The following is a 21,968-nucleotide window of genomic DNA, read 5'->3' as shown; positions in this document are numbered from 1 at the left end:
CCAGATTCACTCATAATCCCAGTCCTCTTATGTGCTCAGCCATCTGCTCCAGCTCTGTTGCTCTGTCTCCCTGGCTCCCCAAACCCGGACCCCCTGATGCAGCTTCAAATATCAGTATCAGGACCGTCTCCTCATGTCAGGACTTCTTCAGTTTACCTACCTGTCACCCTACCTGTTCAACTCTGCAATCTGCCGTGGTCGCTGCCAACACCTACTGTGTACTGTTAGAAACTCCCTTGGCCAGTCTCAGCTCCCTGGGGACCTCTGGCCCCAGCTCCCAGCACGCAGGACCCAGGACACGGTCGCAACCACAGTATGATTCAAGGCCATGGGACGGAGTGCCATCTACCTGAGCAGTAAAGAGCTGGAACTCGTCAGGCAGAATCCAAGAGCGAGGGTAGAAGTTGTACTCCTCAGGAAAGAGATTCTGCATAATTCTCACTGCTCTGCTCAGAGTAATTTTACGCACCATCTCCGTCATGCCTGGGGAGGAGAGAAGCTGTGAGGTTTTAACAACAGTGGGCCACTAGCTATAAAACAGCCATTGTTTGGGACTTTTAAAACCACCCACCCGACATAGTCACTTTTCAGACTGGATTAAAAAAAATGGTATGAGTTGTTCCCCACAGCGGTGACTCATCGTTTGTTAAGACCTACCAAATTCATGACAAACTTGAGGTGATAGGTGAATTTTTTTCCTTATAAAAATGAAACATCAATTCAAAGGAATGAGTTTCCCCCTAGCTTATTACTACGTTCTTTGTCAGCCCCTAGATAATGAATAAAGAGACGCAGTTATTATCTTACACTTAAAACTTAATATCTTTTTAAAATTTTGGGCCACCATACCTATTTTTGGGATTCCTTCCATCTTATACCCTAGAGAATATCATCTAGTAGACTGTGCTTACATCATGAGAAGCTTAATTAAATTGTTTGTTTTAATCTTTCATGAGTATTAAATATATAAAATAAAAGTATATATACCTTTCAGCATAAAATCTATCTCCCTGAATAAGGACATGGACTGGAGAAGATATCATAGCATAATTATAGTTTAAGGGGAAATGGAATCCATAGGAGTTCTTCAGTTCTAAGTACTGATGCAGACATTGACCAGATCTCATTAATTTATCCGGAGGGAACTGAAATATCTCACTTATAAAACATTTGAAAAGAATGGTGAGTTTTTTTTTTTTCTCTCACATCTTGAGTAACACCGACAAGGGAAGTAAGTGTTTACCCTAGCAAATTTTAAGCAAATTATTTTATATTTAGGCATGTTTATTTCTCAAAGCAAATATTGCCGCTAAAAATGGCCTTCATACCCTAGCCTGTTTAGCTCAGTGGATAGAGTGTTAGCCCAAAGGGTCCTGGGTTCGATTCCTGTCAAGGATACATACCTCAGTTGCAGGCTTGATCCTGGCCCTGGTGGGGCACATGCTGGAGGCAACCACTCGATGTGTCTCTCTTACATTGATGTTTCTCTCCCCTTCCCTTCTATTCTTTCTAATAATCAATGGGAAAATACCCTCAGGTGAGGATTAACAGCAACAACAACAAAATGTTCTTCACCCTGAGAGCTACACTAGAAAATTGGTGAGTGAAGTTTTTTGTTTTTTTTTTTAATCCTTGACTGGAATTGAACCGGGACCCTTCAGTCTGCAGGCCAACACTCTACCCACTGAGCCAAACCAGCTAGGGCTGAGCGAAGTTATTTTTGTTAATAGAAAGTACCAAGCTTCATATTAGCTCGGCATGTCCGAATTATCACACCTTCCAAGAGGCCACAATCAGACTGAACGAAGTTTCTCTAAACTGCCATGTTCAGGAAGCAAAGGGTAAACACTTGAGAATGAAGGTTTTAATAACCTACTTCTTGCTTCCCTCAGCATATTAAAAAGAGTGATAAACCTAAAAATTGCAGCTTCAACATGCCAATGCCCAGGTTCTTAGTTCTTTTTTAGAAGGATATAGAGAAGGATTAAGCAAGAAATAAAGGGGCTTAAAAAGTTCTAATAAACTGGGCTCTAATGTGAACTCTTCGATATAAAATAAAATAAACTCACTGAGGACACTGTCCTGAGCTTCCCAAGAAATATGCATGAGTTTGGAAAATCAAAGCTATTCCTCTTTATTCCCCTATGAAATTTTGAGTTGGAAACACTGGAGCTGAACACAGGGGACACAAAAACAAATTGTCCGTTTTCTTGGGAACTCTTCACTCGTGTCTGACTAAGGTCCCTGTTAGTATTAAACTAAACCCTCGGGACGAACTGTGGCGCAGCACCTTACATCACGCAGATGCTGCCTCCTGACCAGAATGTGGTGGTATGCTCCACATCAGGGCGCTGTAACCGGGAAAGGCTCAGAAACCACTCAGCAGGTCAGAAGGACACACACAATGCAGACAGAAGTGCTCTGAGAACAGGGGTGCCATTTGAATGTTCCAGAAAAGTTTTATGCAAATCGAGGTCCAGCAAGTGAAGTAAATACTCATTTTCAATCTGCAGTGACTCCTTCTGTGCTGCGCACTGGGGGTCTCTATACCAGCTAAGGATCTGTTTCCGAGTTTACCTTTGTGTCTGTCTCTAGGTAGTCCTCTACTGAAAACAGTCAACTTCAGAAGCAGTCCTGCCCACCAATGGCAACCTTTCCCAGACCCTGCCGGCCTGCTGGCTATAGACAGCTCAGCCCTAACCCCGCCAGTACACCTGTCTCCAGCAAGCACCTGTGTAGACTTCCCTCAGTCCACTGACCACCTTTGTTCCGCTACCATATCTTGGCTGTGATGCCACCCTTCACTTAAGCCCATGAGGAAGCTGCTGGCATCCCTACCCTCGGGCAGTGGCTCAGAAACAGATGTGAGGCGTGCCATCTTCTCTCAATAAGATGCTGGCAAGAGTAGCCGGCCTTCTAGCTGAGCCAGAGCCAATGTTCCCAGAGTAAATGTGTGAATAGGGAGGTCACTGCCAGAATCTGCCTGACCCTATCTGTGACCTCTGCCCTAGGCTTTGGGACCCATTCTGACCTGAGGTGGAGCCTAGGTCTAACCATCAGTTCCCAAGACTAGGAACAAGGCACTCTTTGACCCCAACTTTGTAGTCCAATTAAATGAGGAGGAGTTCAACTGCTTTTCTGGGGTTCCATTGCTTTGTCCCCAAATTTTAGAAACCTGTCCTTTGTTCCTGGTACCTGAGCAACGTCTTTGCCTTGTTCTCTCCAATGTTCTTCCTGGAGTCCTCCTGTCTGTGACTTCAGGGCCTACTAACATGTTCTTTTGAGGCTGACTGGGTATCTACGTTTCTCATCAAGGTCTATCCCAAAGATGCCCCTGTCTCGGCAGTTCCCCTATCGACTGGGAAACCCCCTAGAGCAGGTTGGAGCTTCTCACACCAAGGTCTTGCCTCCTGCCACTCCCCCCCAGGCCAGGCCTGAGTTCTTCTTTTTGCAGCAAAGTCACAAGACCTGGTAGATCTCTTCCCGTGTGGAGTTACAGAAGAGTGTAACAGCTTTGCCCAATTTAAAAAACAAAAACAAGAACAAAATAAAATCTGAGCTGCACTGGAAGCATTATTCAATCCAAATATCATTTATAACAGAAACACAAACCAGAGGTCAAACAAACAATCCATTCAGATCCATCCTCTTTCCTCCATTCCCACCCCCACTGATAAGTTCACCTCCTTTGCTTGGATGCTGCAGCAGTCTCTTAGCTCTCTCTGCATTTCCTCTCTCAGCTTCCACCCACCTCCAATGCACCCCTTGGGCTGACCTTTCTGAAATCCAAACTGGCCCATGTCACTCTGTGGCTTAAAATTCCTCAGCAGCTTCCCATGACCTTTTGTCCCTGCCTAGCATCACTCGCTGCCCCTATTACATGTGACCCTTTCTAACCATCGTGGGCCACTTCCCCTGGCTGAGTGAGCAGTGAGTTCTAAGCAGTCTATGTCTTTGCACCAGCTCTGCTCCCTTGCTTTACATGAGGTTCAGACCCCTCCATCCCTGGAGGCTCAGCTCACATGTCAATCCTCCTCTCCAGGATCTCTCACCCCACCTATCCCAAGCGAATATGGATGAGGGCGAGTGTCCTAACTCCAAACCCCCCCAGCATCCCAAGTTTCCTCTAGCACAGCACATATTTGGTATCACACCTCCCTCTCCACAGGCCTCTCTCCATGTCCTTGAGTCCCCAGCCCAGCCCAGTGCTTGCCAGATGGCTGCCCCCATGGATTCCTCAGTGGAGTCCCTTCCCTAGTCCCCTCCTCAGGGTGGGCTCTCAGGCACCACCGCCATGTGCTGTCAACATCTCAGACCCTGAAACTCATCAAAAGACTTGTTGGTAAGCTGAGAATTGAGAGTTTCAGGCTTTCTTAAAGCAGATTATTTTTTATAGAAAGTCTTAATTCATCAGTTAAGATATAATAACAAACTTTGAGGGAAATTGTCCATAGAAAAATGGCTAAAATCTAACGTGCTAACACAAATAAAATAAATTACTCCCATATGCATGTCCAAAAGTTTTGCTTGTTCAGTGTGGGAAGTGTTTATACTTGCCAGGCACGTCCACTAGGACATGCTATAAGTAACATACAATGCATACAAAGTGCATTTGTTAAATAATGGGATATATCAGAGACAGAAGATAAGCTTGGACACAAACTGGAGCCAAAGGACAGACTGCTCAGTGATCACCCATTGCTGAGGACTGCCATCTTTCTCAGAGCGAAGTTTGTGGCCACACTGTCCCTCTGCCTAGAGGTTCGAGGTGCTACTTTGTCATTAGAGCTAATTAACTGCTGTTAGTAAAGGGGAAAATTATATGTGCTAATCACTGGCAGGTGGAATATAGGATGGGATAAACTTGCTTCTTTGAGATGAATATCCTTTTCTCACCTTTAATGAAGCCAGGCCTTTGGCAATATTTTTCTCTGTATTTCTAATTTGTGTTCTGAATGAAGGGTCATAGCTCCTACCTTTTTCCTTCTCTCTAGATGAGACGTGAGCAGATCAGAAATGTAAATGAAGCCTCACTTAAGATTCAGGTCTTAGGAACTCTGTCCTCATTCAAAGAGTTGTTCTCTTTCAGATTATGCTCTCCTGATATCCCAAAAAGTCCTTTAGTAGCACCAAAAAGTCACCTTTTTTGCCCTAGCCAGTTTTGCTCAGTGGATAGAGACTTAAAGGTTTGATTCTGGTCAAGGTCATATACCTTGGTCCCTGGCCTTGGTCAGGGATCATGAAGGAGGCAATCTGTTGATGTGTCTCTCTCATATTGACGTTTCTCTCTCTCTCTGTGTCTCTCCCCCTCCCTTCCACTCTCTCTTAAAAGATCAATGGAAAAATATCCTCGGGTGAGGATTAACAACAACAACAAAAGTCACCTTTTTCTTCGCAGTAAGACTGAAAGCAATAACTATTCCATTAGACCGTGTGCAAGAACCCTGACTGCAAGCATCATTCTTGTTCTGTAACAAAATCCTCTCTCCTTCTCTAAGGACAAATTTGACCTCAGGTTAATTTTCTAATTCTGTTCCCCTGGAAACCAATAAAGGTGGAGAGTCAGCTGTGTTACTAGACAACAAAGGATATGGTTAAAATGACCCTGATTGGCAAATTGCATAAATACCAGGTAGGAAGCCAGGACTCCAGGCTTTCCTGAGAGTGGTGATGCTTGTCACTTAGCATGACCCTGGCGGGAACCCTGGAAGCTATGCTGTGGAGTAGCTACATGAGATCCTGGGTCCTATGAGTCATCTAAGCCAAGACAGATTCCCATCCACCAATGTGGGTCTTATCTCCTTGCACCTGAGCTTTCTCTCGAGGGGCCAGACACTAGCCCCTGGAACCCTTGCAAAGACTCCGCTGGAGAGACATGCTGGGTACTGACCCGCTGGTAAGCTGTGTGTCCTGACCTATATCCTTCTATGTGAATCTCAGCCACATGTGGCGTGGGGCAGTTTGCATGCTCAGTTGAAAAGCCCCTAGTGGACAAGGCACAACCAGCCAGTGTATAATGTATGGATACTGGGTTTTCTGAGAGGTGTTTTCTTACAGATGTGGCATGTATTGCCAAAGGAAAAAAACAAACTGATTCTCCTTTTTAAAATAAGCATAGCCCAGCTGGTGTGGCTGAGTGGTTGACCATCGACCTATGAACCAGGATGTCTCAGTTTGATTCCCAGTCAAGACACATGCATGGGTTGTGGGCTCGATCCAGGCAGGGATGTGCAGGAGGCAGCCGAGCAATGATTCTCTCTAATCATTTACACTTCTATCTATCTCTCTCTCCCTCTCAGAAATCAATTTTAAAAATATATTTAAAGCAGATAATTTCTTTAATAAAAAATAAGTAAATAAATAAATAAAATAAACATAAATAATATAACACTAAGAGAAACCACCTTATATCCAGGCAACTACACTCTGACTGCAATTATGTCAAAAAGATATATAAACAGGGTTAAGGTTTGGGAGGAAATACAGAAATATCCACATTGTGGTTTTCTTAAAGGAGGTGATGATCTTTTTAAAAACCATTTTTATTATTATATTATAACATGCTTGGAACCATCTGTTAAAATTTCAGAAAATCAGTGGAAGACGCTTTGGCTATGATCAGACCCAGCTCAACAATGTTCCTTTCCCCCAAGCACCTCCACTCACTGTAACTAACCTCTTCACTTAGCCATTAAAAATAATGAATAGCAGTCACAGCAGAAGCACAGGGGGTGGTAGGGAGTGGACTGAGGGGGTATCTTAAAATGTTGGCTATGCCACTTTCCCTTGCAGGTAAGTCTCACTGGGATAATGGCTTTGGGTAAAAGCAGAGGTTCTGCCACCTATTATTCCCAGAAAAGTGCATTTGGTTTTTAAAACAGTACCTCCAAATGTGATACTTCAAGAAAATGAAAACTGCTAACCCCATTTCTGTGACATATTCCTTGAATTTTAGTACTTCTGTTTCCTGCAAATTATTTAAGTAAAATGGTCTATTTTTTCATTTTGATAATATAATCCCCTCACCACACCCCCATGTTATATCTATAACTGAAAAAGTGAAAATCATGTCCTTTTACCAGTGGAATCAGACCTGGAAAGCCTGTCTTTTGATGTTTTTGAGCCTCCAATCTTCAACCCCCTGGTGGGTTAAGTCCTGATTCCTCTGCGTTAGCATCCCTCCCAAGGTGATGGCGCCGGGGCAGAGTGCAGGCAGCAATTCCAATGAAGAGATCTCGAGTTTGATCTCAAAGCAGAGATCTCGAGTTTGATCTCAAAGCACTGTCATGTTATTGAGGACAAGTGTACCCTGAGACCCAGCCTGGAAACATTTGTAAATGCCAACAACAAAAATAACAGTGGATACCTGGAAACTTGTTCACTTGACCAGAGAATATGTTGTTGTCGTGAAATGAAACACCATGCCAGTAGATGTCACAGGGCGAGCGGCGGCCAAAAGGGAACTAGAAGAAAAAGAAAAAAAAGGGACTAATCACCACAAGAGCAAGAGGAGCAGTGACCACACTGATGTCTACTGTGTACAAACTCCCAGCACCCTGGCACACATCACATGATTCAGTCCTCATAATAAGCACGTGCCGTAGCTGATATTCTTTCCCATTTTACAGGTGAGGAGACAGACTCAGGCAGGTTAAGTAACTTGCTCAGGGTCACAACCAGGAGAGTGGAGTTCTGATTCCATGTGGCAGGCACTACACTCATGACTTTACAGGTACCTTTTCATTTTAATCCTCATAACTACCTACCTAGGATTATTCCCATTTTACTGATGAGAAAATTGGGGCTGAGAATGGTATTCTAATATGCCCAAGGTCACGCAGGAGCTGGTAAGGGAAGAATCAAGATCTAAAGCCAGGCCTATCTGGATTCCAAGCCATTCTTCTATTTCTCTGAAAACTACAACTCTTAACCCAGAAAGAATGAGTTTTCACAGTCTTTCTCTCTCTCTCTCTCTCTCTCTCTCTCTCACACACACACACTTTCACACACACACACACACACACACACATACACACACACACACACACACACACACACACACACACACGCGCGCGCGCGCGCGCGCGCACACGGTCCGTAGGGCAGGATGCATCCCCAGTGCCTAAAACAGTTCCTGGCATTCAGTAAGAGTTTTTAAATAAATAAATGAACAAACCAAGAGTGGTCATCTGACTCAAGATGAGATAACCAGATTCTCCCAGGAATTTGGAAATCAGAGATGCTGGGCAGCCTCGGCTGGCCCTTGAACTGGAAGTGATAAAAAGCCAGAGCCAGGCAGCTGTGCTTCACTGTGTGCACAGGGAAGCAAAGGCAGCCAATCTGCTGAGAGACAGAAAAGGAGCAGGTGCAGAGATAAAGTAAAGGTGAGACGCTGTGGCCTTGGAGACACATACTGAGGGACCCCAGTTCCTAGGGCAGTGATGGGCAACCTTTTGAGCTTGGTGTATCAAACTTCGCCAAAAAACTGAGCATAACTTGGGTAGTGTGTCACTTTGAGGAAAAAACTAACTCCAAGACTCTAGTCGCAAATGTTTCATCCTCAGGAGCAGCAAATGTTTCATCCTCGGCATGCGGCCCCGTGTCATCAGAAATGGCTACGCGTGTCAGTGCTGACACGCGTGTCATAGGTTCGCCATCACTGGCCTAGGGCTTCCAGGTCCTGGACTCAGAACCTCCTGAGCCTGGCTGTCCTCCTGTCCTTGGGTCCTATAAGACAGTCTTGTATCCTTAAAACACACCTGCTTTTTGCACAAGCTATAGGGTTTCCCTCACTGAGACAAAGGGCCTGCACTTTCCACCACAGCCTAGACCAGGCGTCCTCAAACTACGGCCCGTGGGCCACATGCGGGTGTTTTTGCCGTTTTGTTTTTTTACTTCAAAATAAAATATGTGCAGTGTGCATAGGAATTTGTTCATAGTTTTTTTTAAAACTATAGTCGGCCCTCCAATGGTCTGAGGGACAGTGAACTGGCCTCCTGTTTAAAAAGTTTGAGGACCCCTGGCCTAGATTATCAAATTTGATCTAATTCTGAATTTACAGAATTGTTGTAAAAGTTACCAAATTCTGCATTTAAAAATTAGATGTATTTTTAAATCTGTAACTCAGATGACCCTTGTTAAAGGAAAAAGTGAGGACATGTTAGTCCATATTTAGAACCTGCTTGTTTAAAGTCCAGATGAAGAGAAATACCAACACATTTAATAAGATCATTTAATTTTCCCACTCTAAGACTACAGTTAATCAGAATTTTTATCTGCTCCAATTTGAGAGGGCTACATTCCAATGGAAGAACACAGCATTACTAATGAAATGGTGGTGACTCGAAGCTTTCCCAATTAGAATGAGGCAAACAGACTCACGTACTTTAAATCATTCACATTATTTCTAAACTGTGCCAAAGTGAGGCATATGTTACACTCTATTAGCATTAACAAGTCCATCTATAATGTATAGCATTTCACTCATTTTCTTTGCATCCAATGGACTGAACTTATTAATTCAGTAGTCATAAATACAAAGAGATACAACATATGCTATTTTCTTCCAGCTGGTAAGTGCTAATATGAAGAAAGGGAATTAACTTAATCAGGGAGGTAGCTCTTTCAAAAGCAGACTCTCCCAGCAAAGTTTCTACGATGCAAAATGGTTTTGCTCCTCAAAATGTGGGACCAACACCTGCTCTCTGTCGGGGGACAACTGTTGACTCCTTAACACGCATATGCTCACAACTCAATCCTTGCTACCTTCTCCCCAATCAACCCTTCATTCAGAAGTGCTTCTAACTCATTTTGTTTTGAGAAACTACCTTTTTAAAAAATCCATTCATTCAATAATTACCATGCCAGGCCCTGTGCTAGATACTGAGAACACAGAGAAACACAATTTTAAATAGGTCAAAGGCTTCATAATCCCATCTCTTTTAAAGATCTTTTTCGCCCTAGCCGGTTTGGCTCAGATCATCGGCCTGTGGATTGAAGGGTCCCGGGTTCGGTTCCGGTCAGGGGCAAGTGCCTGATTGCGGGCTCGATCCCCAGTAGGGGGCATGCAGGAGGCAGCCGATCAATGATTATCTCTCATCACTGATATTTCTATCTCTCTCCCCCTTTCCCTTCCTATCTGAAATCAATAAAAATATATTTTTTAAAAAAGATCTTTTTCAATGCTGCCCATTTTCACTACCTCTGTCCAACATGCTACTGGAAGTTCTAGCCAAAGCAGTAGGCAAGAGAAAGAAATACAAGCTATCCAAGTTCGGAAGAAAGAAGTAATATATCTGTTTGCATATGACATGATTTTATATGTAAAAACATTAAAGATCACTCACACACACAACTGTTAGAAATAAACAAATTCAGCAAAGTTGCAGATACAAAATCAACATACAAAAATCATTGTTTTTCTATATATTAACCATGAACAATCCCAAAAGGAAATTAAGAAAACAATTACATTTACAGTAGCATCAAAAAGAATACAATACTGCCCTGGCCAGTTTTCTCAATGGTTAGAGCATCATCCCTGGGAACAAAGAGTTGTTGGCTCAATTTCTGGTCAAGGGCAAATTTCTAGGTTGCAGGTTCAATTCCCGGCCCTGATTGGGGCACGAGCAGGAGGCAAATAATCAATGTGCCTCTCAAGTCAGTGTTTTTCTCCTCTCTCTTTCTTTCTCCCTGCCCCTCCCTTCTACTCTCTCTAAAAATCAATGGAAAAATATCCTCAATCCTTGGGTGAGGATTAAATATATATATATATAGATATATATAGATTATTTTTTTTTTTTTTAAGGAAATCACCACTGAGGCAAAAGACTTGTACACTGAAAACTATGAAATGTTATGAAAAAAAAAAGACACATATAAGTAAAAAGACATCCCATGTTCATGGATTAGAAGATTTAATATTGTTGAAATGTCAATTGTTGGTATAATTGTTGGTATAAACAATTGATATAAAATCCAAATGAGTTGAAAACTTATTTCCACATAAAAACCTACACACAGATGTTTATAGCAGCTTTATTCATAATTGCCAAAACTTAGAAGCAACCAAGATGCCCTTCAATGGGTGAATATATAAATAAACCATGGTATATCCAGACAATGAAATATTATTCAGCACTAAAAAGAAATGAGCTCTCAAGTCACGAAAAGACATGGTGGAAGGTATTAAGTATATATTTTTAAGTGAAAGAAGCCCATTTGAAAAGGCTACATACTGTATGATTCCAACTATATGACATTCTGGAAAAGACAAAACTCATTATACACTTGTTCAAACCCACAGAATGTACTCTACCAAGGGTGCATAATATAAACTATGGACTTTGGGTGATAATGATGTATCAATGTAGGCTCATCAATTGTAATGAATGTACTATTCTGGTATGGGATTTTGATAGAGGAAGAGGCTGTGATATGTGGGGACAGTGAATATAAAGGAAATCTCTGTTCCTTCTACTCAATTTTGCTGTGAACCTATTATAGCCCTAAATAAAAAAAATGAAAATAAAGTTTTAAAAAAATATCATGGTACTAGCACAAAGACAGATATATAGATCAATAGAATAGGATATAGAACCCAGAAATAAAGCCTTGCATTTATGGTCAAATGGTTTTGACAAGGATGACAAAACTATTCAATGGGGATGGGAAAACTGGATGTTCACATGCAAAAAGAATAAAGTTGGATCCTTACCTTACACCATACACAAAAATTAACTCAAAATGAGCCTAAGACCTAATCTTAAGAGCTAACACTAAAGAAAATACAGGAAAAATATGGGAGATAAAATTTATGGCATTGGATTTGGCAATGATTTCTTGGACACCAAAGCACAGGGAATAAATAAATAAATAAATAAATAAATAAATAAATAATAAATGGAACTTCATCAAAATTAAAACTTTTTGCATGAAAGGACACTGTCAACAGAATGAAAGGGCAACCCATGGAACGGGAGAAAATATTTTAAAATTATATCTCTGACAAATAATTAATATTCAGAATATATTTTAAACTGCCTACAACTCAACAACAAAAAGCAACCCAATTAAAAGAATAAGCAAAGGATTTGAATAGATATTTCTCCAAAAAAAAGATTTGCAGATGGTTAGCATACACATGAAAAGATGCTCAACAATGCTAATCATCAGGGAAATGAAAATTGAAATCACAATGAGACACCACTTCACATCCATTAGGATAGCTATTATAAAAAATAATAAGTGTTGATAAGGATGTAGAGAAATTGGAACTCTTGCGCATTGGGAATGCAAAAAAAAACTTCTGTGGGAAACAAAATTCCCACATAATTCAGCAATTACACTTCTGGATATATACCCAAAGAATTCAGGGACTCGAATAAATATTGCTACACAAATGTTCATGGCAGCATTATTCACAACCAAAAAGTGGAAAGAGTCCAAGTGTCCATCAACTGTCCATCAATCAATAAACAAAATATGGTATACATATACTATTACTCAGCCTTAAGAAGGAATGAAATTTTGACACCTGCTATAATACAGATGACCCCTGAGGACATTATGCTAAGTGAAATAAAACAGACACAAAAGGACAAATATTGTATGGTTCCACATATATGAGACAGCTAGCGTAGTCAGATTCCTAGGAAAAGTAAATGGTGGTTTCTAGGGGTGGGGGAGGGAACAACAGGAAATTATTTGTTTAATGGGTACAGAGTTTCAGTTTGGGAACATGCAATAAGTTCTGGAGATGGATGGTGGTGATGGTTGAAAAACAATGTGAATGTATTTAATGCCACTGAATTGTACACCTAACGAGGTTAAGATGGTATGTATATTTTACCATAATAAAACAACATCAAAAACTGTTTGCTTATTACACCCTCTGACACTAAGGGGTCATTTGAGGCTCTACTCTAAGCTCTCTGTGGCCTGGAATGGTGCATGGATTTTCATAGGGCAACTGAAAATTGACAAATGCTTCCCAGACTCCCCACTCTCCATTTTTCTCAAGGTCACATCATCACATTTACTCCAGGAGATTCAGAGACTCCCTGAAGCCTCTAGCTGTTAAGAGATACCATGTTAGAATGAATATGTGAAGTTATGAATTTCAAGCTACTCAAATACATCATCATGATCATCGTTATCATTAAAGTTAACATTTAGGTAATGCTATGTCTAATTGTTAAACAAGTTATCTCATTTAATCCTCACAACAACCTTATGAGGAAGGTGCTACTATTAATCCTATTTACAGTTGAAGAAACCAAAGCTTTGAGAGATTAAATAACTTTCCCAAGGTAAAAGCTAGTAAGGGCAGAGACAGGATTAAATAAATCCAGGTCTGCCTGATTCCAAGGCCCATGTACTTAACCAGCTACACACAACTAATTTTGAACTGATCACTGTAGTGGTATTTATCAGTCACACATGAACTATAGTAACTAACCTACCCTCACACTACATGCTACCATCTTTTCCACAAAGGAAGTTCCTCCTTCAGCAAATACACCTGAAGGGACCCAAAATCCCTTTCCCTCTTGCACAAAAGGACTAAAACACATTTGCAAAATAGCCAGGCTCAGATAAGAATTGAAATCAGTAAATGTCCTTTGAGCATATTTGTGCTTAAGGAACTGATATTCAGGTCTCTCTTCTAATGACCCAGAGAGCAAGTTTGAACCCCCGCAAGGGCTTTTGCAAAAAGAAATTTCACAGTGCATGCTGATGAAAGCACAATTCACATTTCTGTACTTTGTGAATGATTTTCTTCATGAACAGAAAATCTTTCAAGTGATTGGGCATAAAAGTGGCAAATAAGCTTTGATATGGGCAAGCATATGTGTAATGCATCTACAGAGGGAACTGACCCAAACTGCAGCTTTAAAACGCGGGGCCGGAAGCCTCAGGGGGAACACAAAGAAAGTGTAGCAGCCAAAGCACCATCTTGGACTGGGAAGACCCTGGCTCAAGCCCCAACCCACCACACCCTACCCAGAGGCCTTGACATGTGGACCCTGTCCCTCTAAGCCTCAGCTGCTCATCTGCTGAAGAGGAAAACAACAGCAATAAAACCTTTCTACCTCTCAGGGCTGTTATGTGGACAGAGGCAATGCATGGAAAAGCATTTTGTAAACAGCAAATTGCTGTTATAAAGGACAGGTTATTGTTTTTAATGTCCAAGGAAATCACCTCATGAGTAACTTCAATGTAAAAAGATGCCATGAAAATATCAAGCATCATTAGGACACCTCTGGAATAAAAACACCGTGGTAACCTGCACTTGGGGTACTTTCCATGGTGTCCCCAGGCAGAGTTAATAGAGTCCCCTCCAATGCCCCCTCTGTACCCGGTTGATGTGGGTGATGCAGCCACCACTTTGGGGGGGTGTTTCTGTTTATATGACTGCCTCCCCACCAGACAGAAGGCTACCCTCTCCCCCACCTACCCATCTGTTGTAGGGAGCCTCCAACCATCCCTGTTTCCTGGAACTCATACTCTGTGTAGTCTTCACCTACATTGTCACAGACTTGGTCTATGTGACCAATAGCTACAGCACAAGTGACATTCTGATATTAGGATACTTCCAATATGCTAATCCTATATAATAAAGATATAATATGCAAATGGTCGTTACGCCATGAAGCATAATGACCAACAGTGTAACAACCAGATCACGGATCAGCAGGAGGTGGGAGCTACAGGAGGGCAGGGCAGTGGGCGGAGAGCTACAGGAGGGGTGGCAGCGAGCTACTGGCTACAAGCGGGCGGCAGAGAGCTACATGAGGGGGCAGGGCAGCAAGCTATGAGGGGGGGACAGGGGAAGGGGGAGCTACAGGGGGGTGGGGCAACAGGCAGAGAGCTACTGGGAGGGCGGCAGCGAGCTACTGGCGCATGGATTTGTGCACAGGACTACTAGTCTTACCTAAAATAGACAAATATGTAAATTGACCGTACCTTCGCTATGCCCACAGCCAATCAGAGTGAGTGAGTATGCAAATTAACCCACCAAAGATGGCAGATAATTTGCATATGAAGGCAGGGCGGGCAGCACCACGGCCTGCTTCCGGGGGTACGGGTCCATCGGGAGCAGAGGAGGCCCTGCGGGCAGCGCCAGACACTGCCCACAAGGTACCAGGCCATGGCTGGGGAGGCAGTGGGGTGGGCAGCGCCAGATGGCACAGGAGGGGTCCAGGTTCATCGCCGCCCCAGGGAGGCGAGGCCAGACCTGCCTAGCCGCTCCCGGGAGTCCCTGGGAACATTGCAGGTATGGGGTTGCTGAGACCCAGACCTGGCCTCTGGCCACAGATTCATAGCTTCGCGGAGACCAAGGGGATCTGTCTCATCTGCAAAGAGACAGGTTCTGCAGTGGCCCCATGACGCGGGTGAATATAGTCATTAGTGTTGTAATGATGGTATGATGCCAGATGGGTACTAGAGCCCAGGCAGGGATCAAGGGGCATGAAAGGACTCCCAGGCAGAGGGACAAGGACCCTCACCCCTGAGGCGGGGGTTGAGGGGTGGTGCCACCTCAGTGGAGGGGTGCTGCACTGCAGGGTACTTGACTGACTGATGTGATTCAGAGAAGCTCCCAGTGCTAATGGGCCTCGCTCAGGCGGCCTTCACACTTCAGAGGCAATGACTCCTGCTCCTGCCTTGACCCAAAAGCAAGCCTGCGGCACCCTGCCCCATGGCAGAGCATGCCTAGGCAGTGAGTGCAAAGCCTTCCACCTGCTCCGGAGAAGCGGGGGCAGTAAAGAATGGGGGGCAGGGGACAGGGAGAGGAAAGAATGTGGAGCAATGAAGAGGTGCTCGAGAAAGAGGCTCGGAAGCCTGACTGGAAGGTTTGTTCTGTTTGCCGGGCCGCTGCCCCTTAGGAAGCGCAAAGAGCATGGCTCTGAGGGCTTCCTGTGTGCTGAGTCAAGTTCCACAGCCAACTGGAATTGGCCTCAGTTTCCTGGTCTGTAAAATAGATGAAGCGTGTCCCAGTGCCTTCACTGAGCTTTGATGGCCAATTGAGATACTATATAAAGAAAATGAGGGAAGAATTGAGAAAGAAAAGGAAGGACGAGCAACACAAAAGAAAGACTGAAAGGAACCTGTAAACCCATTGTCACTTAAATAGGGAATATAGTCAATAATGTTGTAATGATGGTATGATGCCAGGTGGGTACTAGAAATATCAGGGAACACTTTGTAAAGTATATGATTGTCTAACCACTATTCTGTAACTAATATAAAACCTGAAACCAATACAAAATAATATTGAATGTAAAGAAATGAAAATTGGAGTGAAATTTTTATAAATTTCAAAGTTTAAATAAAAGCTGTAAAGGAAGGTAGGGGAGAATAAAAATAGTGTTTTTCATTTTAAAGAGTTGTCTTTATATGGTGCTTTTATGCTTTTATACTTTTCTAAGTCATTATCTCATTTTAATTTCTGGGCAACTTAAAGACAAGATAATTGTTTCCTCCACTATTCAAAGAAAGGAAATCTTGGTGTCTGGTACTAATGATTCAATCGTCAAGCCCTTATTGTAAAGCAGGGTTAGTAAAATCTTCTGTGCAGGGTCATATCTATACTAATAAAAGCCGTGGGGGTGATCAGGCCAGCAGGGGAGGGTATTTGGGGGCAATTAGGCCCGCAGAGGAGTAGTTAGGTGTCAATCAGGCCAGCAAGGGAGCAGTTAGGGGGCAATCAGGCAGGCAGGTGAGCGGTTAGGAGCCAGCGGTCCCGGATTGTGAGAGGGATGTCCAACTGCAGGTTTAGGCCCAAATCAGGCCTAAACCTGCTGTTGGACATCCCCTGAGGGGTCCCATATTGGAGAGGGTGCAGGCTGGGCTGAGGGACACCCTCCCCAGTGCACGAAATTCGTGCACTGGGCCTCTAGTATCTTTATAAAAAGACTGAAGCACTTCCCTCCTCTCTCTCTCTCTCTCTCTCTCTCTCTCTCTCTCTCTCTCATCATCATCATCATCACACATTTTGGGGAAGCCTAGGAAGAGGTTAAGAAATCAAAGCCTCCTGCCCACAGCCATGGGAGTAAGCTGGACCCCAGGCAAGTCTTTAGAGACTGTGACCCTGGCCCACAGCTTAACTGCAGCTTGAGAGAGACCCTGAGCCACAACCCCCAGATCAGCCATGCTCAGACTCCTAACACACAGAGATAATACATGTGTGTTGTTTTAAGCTATTAAGTTTTGGGGGAAATTTGTCACACAGCAACAGATACTGTATACACCATTCCAGTTTTAGAGCTGGGTCATGGAGAAGGAAAGCATTCTGAAAATGAAGGAATCTAAGACTAATATAGCTTTATAATGAATATAACAATAACTATTTATTGAGTACTAATTATGTACCAGGTATCATTTTGCACATACATGCCTTCATTTTGCACATAAAATAATACAATCTTGTTCGGCTGGTGTGGTTCAGTTGGTTGAGCATTGTCCCATGTACCAGGAGGTCACAGTTTGATTCCTGGTCAGGACACATGCCCAGGTTGTGGGCTTGATCCCCAGTACGGGGCATGCAGGAGGCAGCCAATCAATGATTCTCTCTCTTCATTGATGTTTCTCTCTCTCCCTCTCCCTTCCTCTCTGAAATCAACAAAAATACTTCTTTTAAAATGCAATCCCACTGCTAATAAGTGGCAAACCAGAACTTGAAGTCATGCTGGTCTATCTCCAAAGACTGTGCTCTTTGGACTGTTCCAAGATAGATGGGTGGATAGATGGACTAGTCTGTGAACAAAAAACTGAGCAAATATAACTATAAAAAATTAAGTTGTGGTTAACACTTCAAGAAAGATTGTGGAACGCCATCAGTAGATGGGTAAAAAAGCTGTGGTACATTTATACGATGGACTACTATCCAGTAGTAAAAACAAGCAAACAAAACAGAATATCTTATCCTTTAAGACAGCATGGAGGGACCTGGAGAGTATCATGCTATGTGAAATTAGTCAGTCAGAGAAAGACAAGTATCACATGATCACATTCATATGTGGAATCTAAGTAACAAAATAAACTGATGAATGGAGTGGATGCTGAGACATGGAAGCATGGAACAGAGTGCAGAATCTCAGAGGGAAGGTGGGGAAGGTGGGTGGGAAGTAATTAACCAAAGACCTTGCATGCATATATGCATAACCCATGAACAAACAATAGAATGCTGAAGGCCTGGGGGGGCGTGTGGAGAGGGGTGAAGGACTGAAGGGGGAAATGGGGGGGGGAGGGGGACATATGTAATACTTTCAACAATAATTATTTTTTTTTAAAAAAAGAAGAAAGAATGTGGCACAGAAATGCCAGAGAAGGCCAGTTAGACAGAGAAAGGACTGAGCAATTGCCCTTCAAGAATGGACTAAAAATTTAACACTTTTTTCAATCAAGAAAGGAGACAGACCTATCTGGTTTGGCTCAATGGATAGAGTGTCAGCCTGCGGACTGAAGGGTCCCGGTTCAAATCTGGTCAAGGGCACATGCCAGGGTTGCAGGCTCGATCCCCAGAAGGGGGCATGCAGGAGGCAGCCAATCAATGAATTCTCTCTCGTCATTGATGTTTCAATCTCTCTCTCCTCCCTTCCTCTCTCTGAAATAAATAAAAATATATTAAATAGAAAGAAAGAAAGAAGGAAGGAAGGAAGGAAGGAAGGAAGGAAGGAAGGAAGGAAGGAAGGAAGGAAGGAAAGAAAGGAAGGAAGGAAGGAAGGAAGGAAGGAAGGAAGGAAGGAAGGAAGGAAGGAAGGAAGAAAAGGAGAGAGAAAGAAAATACTGGTGGAAATCCATCAAATTCTGAAGGGTGTGCCCAGATGTGGCTTGGTTCTATATGACAAATGTGAGCATATCAAAGAAGGTGAGCCCTCTTCAAGCCTAAGAGAGGGAGGGCGGCTCACTCTATTACTCAGCTCTCAGCAATGGTATCGCTATCCTCTCAGCCAGGTGAGAAAAGCCAACCAACCACCCCACTGAGGGGCCAGGCTCCTTCCTGCCTGTGGAAAGTGGGCCTGAAAGAAAAGGCCTCCCTGTGCTGGTGAGGGACCGGCCAGCTTCATGACCACAGTGTCTCTGGATGGGGCTGGGGGAAAAGCCCATACATAGGTCAAGCCTGTTACCTCAGAGGGACAATAATGGCAATGTGATTGGTTATTAGATGGATTAATAATGTGTCTGATCACCTACCTCCGTGCCTGGCACACAATGCCTGGTGTGCAGGAGGTGTTCAAACAATGCTGCTTTCCTTCCTCGCTTCTGCTCCTTCCCAGCACCCTTCACCCATATCTACTGGCTGGTAAGATATTACCCAAAGGAGCTGCTGGGCAGGGTGTTTTCTAGGACCAGCCTCAAGAAAAACGTGCACAAGCTACACCAGGGGATTTGCAGCATGTAGGTCTTCTGGGTGGGTGCCTAACCTCTGCAGAAAGCCCATGCTTGCAGGAAAGCTCCTTGGCTTGAGGTCAAGAATCTGGATTCAAATCTCAGCTCTGCCAATGACTAAGGCCCTCGGTTTCATCATCTGAGAAAGGGGACTAGCAAAGCCTCCCTCACAGGGGGTGTGGTGAAGATTAAAAACAACTATGCAAGTAAAAGAGCATTTGTGACAGGCCCGGCACATTGTAGGAGCTCAATTAGTCCAATAACAGAATACTGAAAGTGAGCCTCCCAGATTGCTCCTCACCTAACTGAGTCTCGTGGTGAGAAAGGAGAGAAGCAGAGTCCCCAGTCATCCCCCGTGTAGAGAGCAGAGGCTGGCCCTCAACAAATCCACCTTCTGGAGAACAGCAGTGATTCACAGCCCCAGGGATTCCGCAGACAGCCTGGGATAGAGACAGAGGTGTTAACAGATAGCAGGTTCTGTGTGACAAAGTGCTGTGAGAGCCCAGGAGGAGCAACGTTTCCACTCAAGGCAAGGAAAGTTTAACCAAGGAGGGGCCATTTGAGCTAGTGGGAAGGAGGCATTTGCCAGGCAGAGATGAAGAGAAAGGGAAATCAAGCAGTGGGAAGACACCTGCAGGGCAGGGAATCTAGGAGAGCATGAGAGCTTCTGTGTGCCTAGAGCCAAAGTTGGAGCAGTCTCTGAGCCAAGACAGATCACGAAGGGCTCACGGGCAAGCTGAGGAATTGGAAAGCGATTCTGCAGGTGGAAGAGAGCCAAGGTTCACTCAAGCAGGGCAAGGCTGGGCCGGGCAGGAGGTAGAGTCTAGAGACTGAGGACAGAGACTGAGGACAAGGAAGCCAGCCAAGGCTGGGAGGAAGGGGATGGGTGGGGTGATGACTGGGCAAAGAGAGAAAGAATGCTCTGGGAAGAAGCATGGGAAAGCATGGTTCTTTGTGTAAGAATTACTCTGCCACTCCATGTACTTCTGTGCCTCTTCTGTGCCCGTGGGCACATGCGTGGCCCATCTCCTCCAGGTTCCTGGCCGTTGGGATGGAGAGGACCCCACAGGGATAAGTGGAACTGAGGAGCCTTCCAGTTTAATACAGGCGCGTCTGGCTTCAGTGGGTTTCCCAGGAAGACAATAATTACTCATCCTCTAATAGAGCCAATAAATACAGCAGGAGGATTAGTAATTAACAACCTTTTGCTGGAAAGTAGCAATTTTCATGATCTATGAAGTTTCCCTTTCCTGTTCACCACTTCCTCCTTACCGCAAGTATGTTACTCTGGGTAAGTATGCCATTCCCTGTTCACTGAATTAATACAAAGCAGGTTGTATTTTTTATTAAATCCATTCATTATAAATGACACATATGAATTGAAGCTGGAAGAGCTGTGGTAAGGCCTGTCCTCTGCCTTGCTTCTGCTTCTGATCGAAAGACTTTTAATGAGATCAAAATTGTTACCAAACAATTTAACTACAGAAAAAAAAAAAAAAAAGCCCATGTTGGAAGCCGAGGAAGATAACGTTGCCCCTTTCATAATTTCAGTGTCCCGCAGCAATCTTCTCCAGTTATTTATTCTGATGTCTAATTTCCCGCCTGTAAAGAAACTATATTAGTAGTAATTATATTAGGCAAAAGAAAAAGCAACACTTCACAAAATTCTGAAGTGATTTACCTCTCAGCTTGCAGTTTTAATTAAAATTCCAGTTTATTTAGCAAATAGTCTGAAAAGATTAGATACCAATTTAGCACTATGTTCTTTTTCCACTTTCCAATTCATAAGGGTGACACAAACAACAAAATAACCACATTAAATGACTCTCCATTCCATCATAATTCAGCCTATGGAAAAGCACTCCAATATCAATTATAAATTAACTCCATTACACTCTGCAAAATTATCAACAGTAATCTCTCTGCTCTCTACTCCCTTACTGTGGGTAAATTATATCAATCCACCACGAGGCCTCCAATTACTAAGTCTCTTCCACATAAAAATTTTAAATGTGTTTATTAACTGAAATGAACAAAGCAAATCAGGTTTCCCATTTCAGCAGCACTTTCCTCCCAGCCAGGATATCAAACAATTTTTCCTGAAGTCACTCCTGACACCTCTTGGGGAAGCTCATCCCCAGCTACCCAGATTCCCATGACATTTCAGTACTTTCCACAGTGGCAATTCCCACTGAAAGCTGGTCTAAAGGCACCCTGGCTCGGCCAGGACATCAATTAATTCATTCAACACACAAGCAAGTTGTGCCTTTGAGGCAGGCAGCGCTCAGGGAACACTGAGAGGCTCCACCTATGGGAGCAGAGGGTTAGTGGTAGGAGACGGGGCTGGAGAGGTGAAAATAGGATGAATGAAAGAGTCCTGATCTTGCAGGAGCTCAGAGTGAAGCAGCTGAGCCAGACACCTAAGCAGATTGTTGTAATGCCTGTAGCCACTATCTTACTGAGCATTACTACACACCTGCCTCTGAGCTACCCTCTTCACCCACACTGTCACCTTTAATTGCTACACAACCTTATGAATAGCCATTCTATCCCCATTTTACAAAGGAAACAAACAA

The 21,968-nt window shown here is 43.5% G+C and overlaps 1 protein-coding gene across 1 annotated transcript in view; it reads right to left on the bottom strand.

The window, feature by feature from the left end:
* The window catches only part of TTLL11 (tubulin tyrosine ligase like 11), a 183,152-nt gene that overhangs the window by 139,514 nt on the left and 21,670 nt on the right, over positions 1-21,968 (bottom strand). The window contains exons 2-3 of the mRNA XM_054727447.1: positions 7,367-7,463; positions 350-483 (exon numbers count right to left, since the gene is read on the bottom strand). Coding sequence (XP_054583422.1) covers positions 350-483; positions 7,367-7,463 — 231 coding nt within the window. The remainder of the gene's footprint in view (positions 1-349; positions 484-7,366; positions 7,464-21,968) is intronic.

This window comes from Eptesicus fuscus, chromosome 15, assembly GCF_027574615.1.
Source record: "Eptesicus fuscus isolate TK198812 chromosome 15, DD_ASM_mEF_20220401, whole genome shotgun sequence".
NCBI classification, from domain to species: Eukaryota; Metazoa; Chordata; class Mammalia; order Chiroptera; family Vespertilionidae; genus Eptesicus; species Eptesicus fuscus.
The sequence above is the reverse complement of the archived record's forward strand: the minus strand, read 5'-3'. Positions and strand labels throughout refer to the sequence as shown.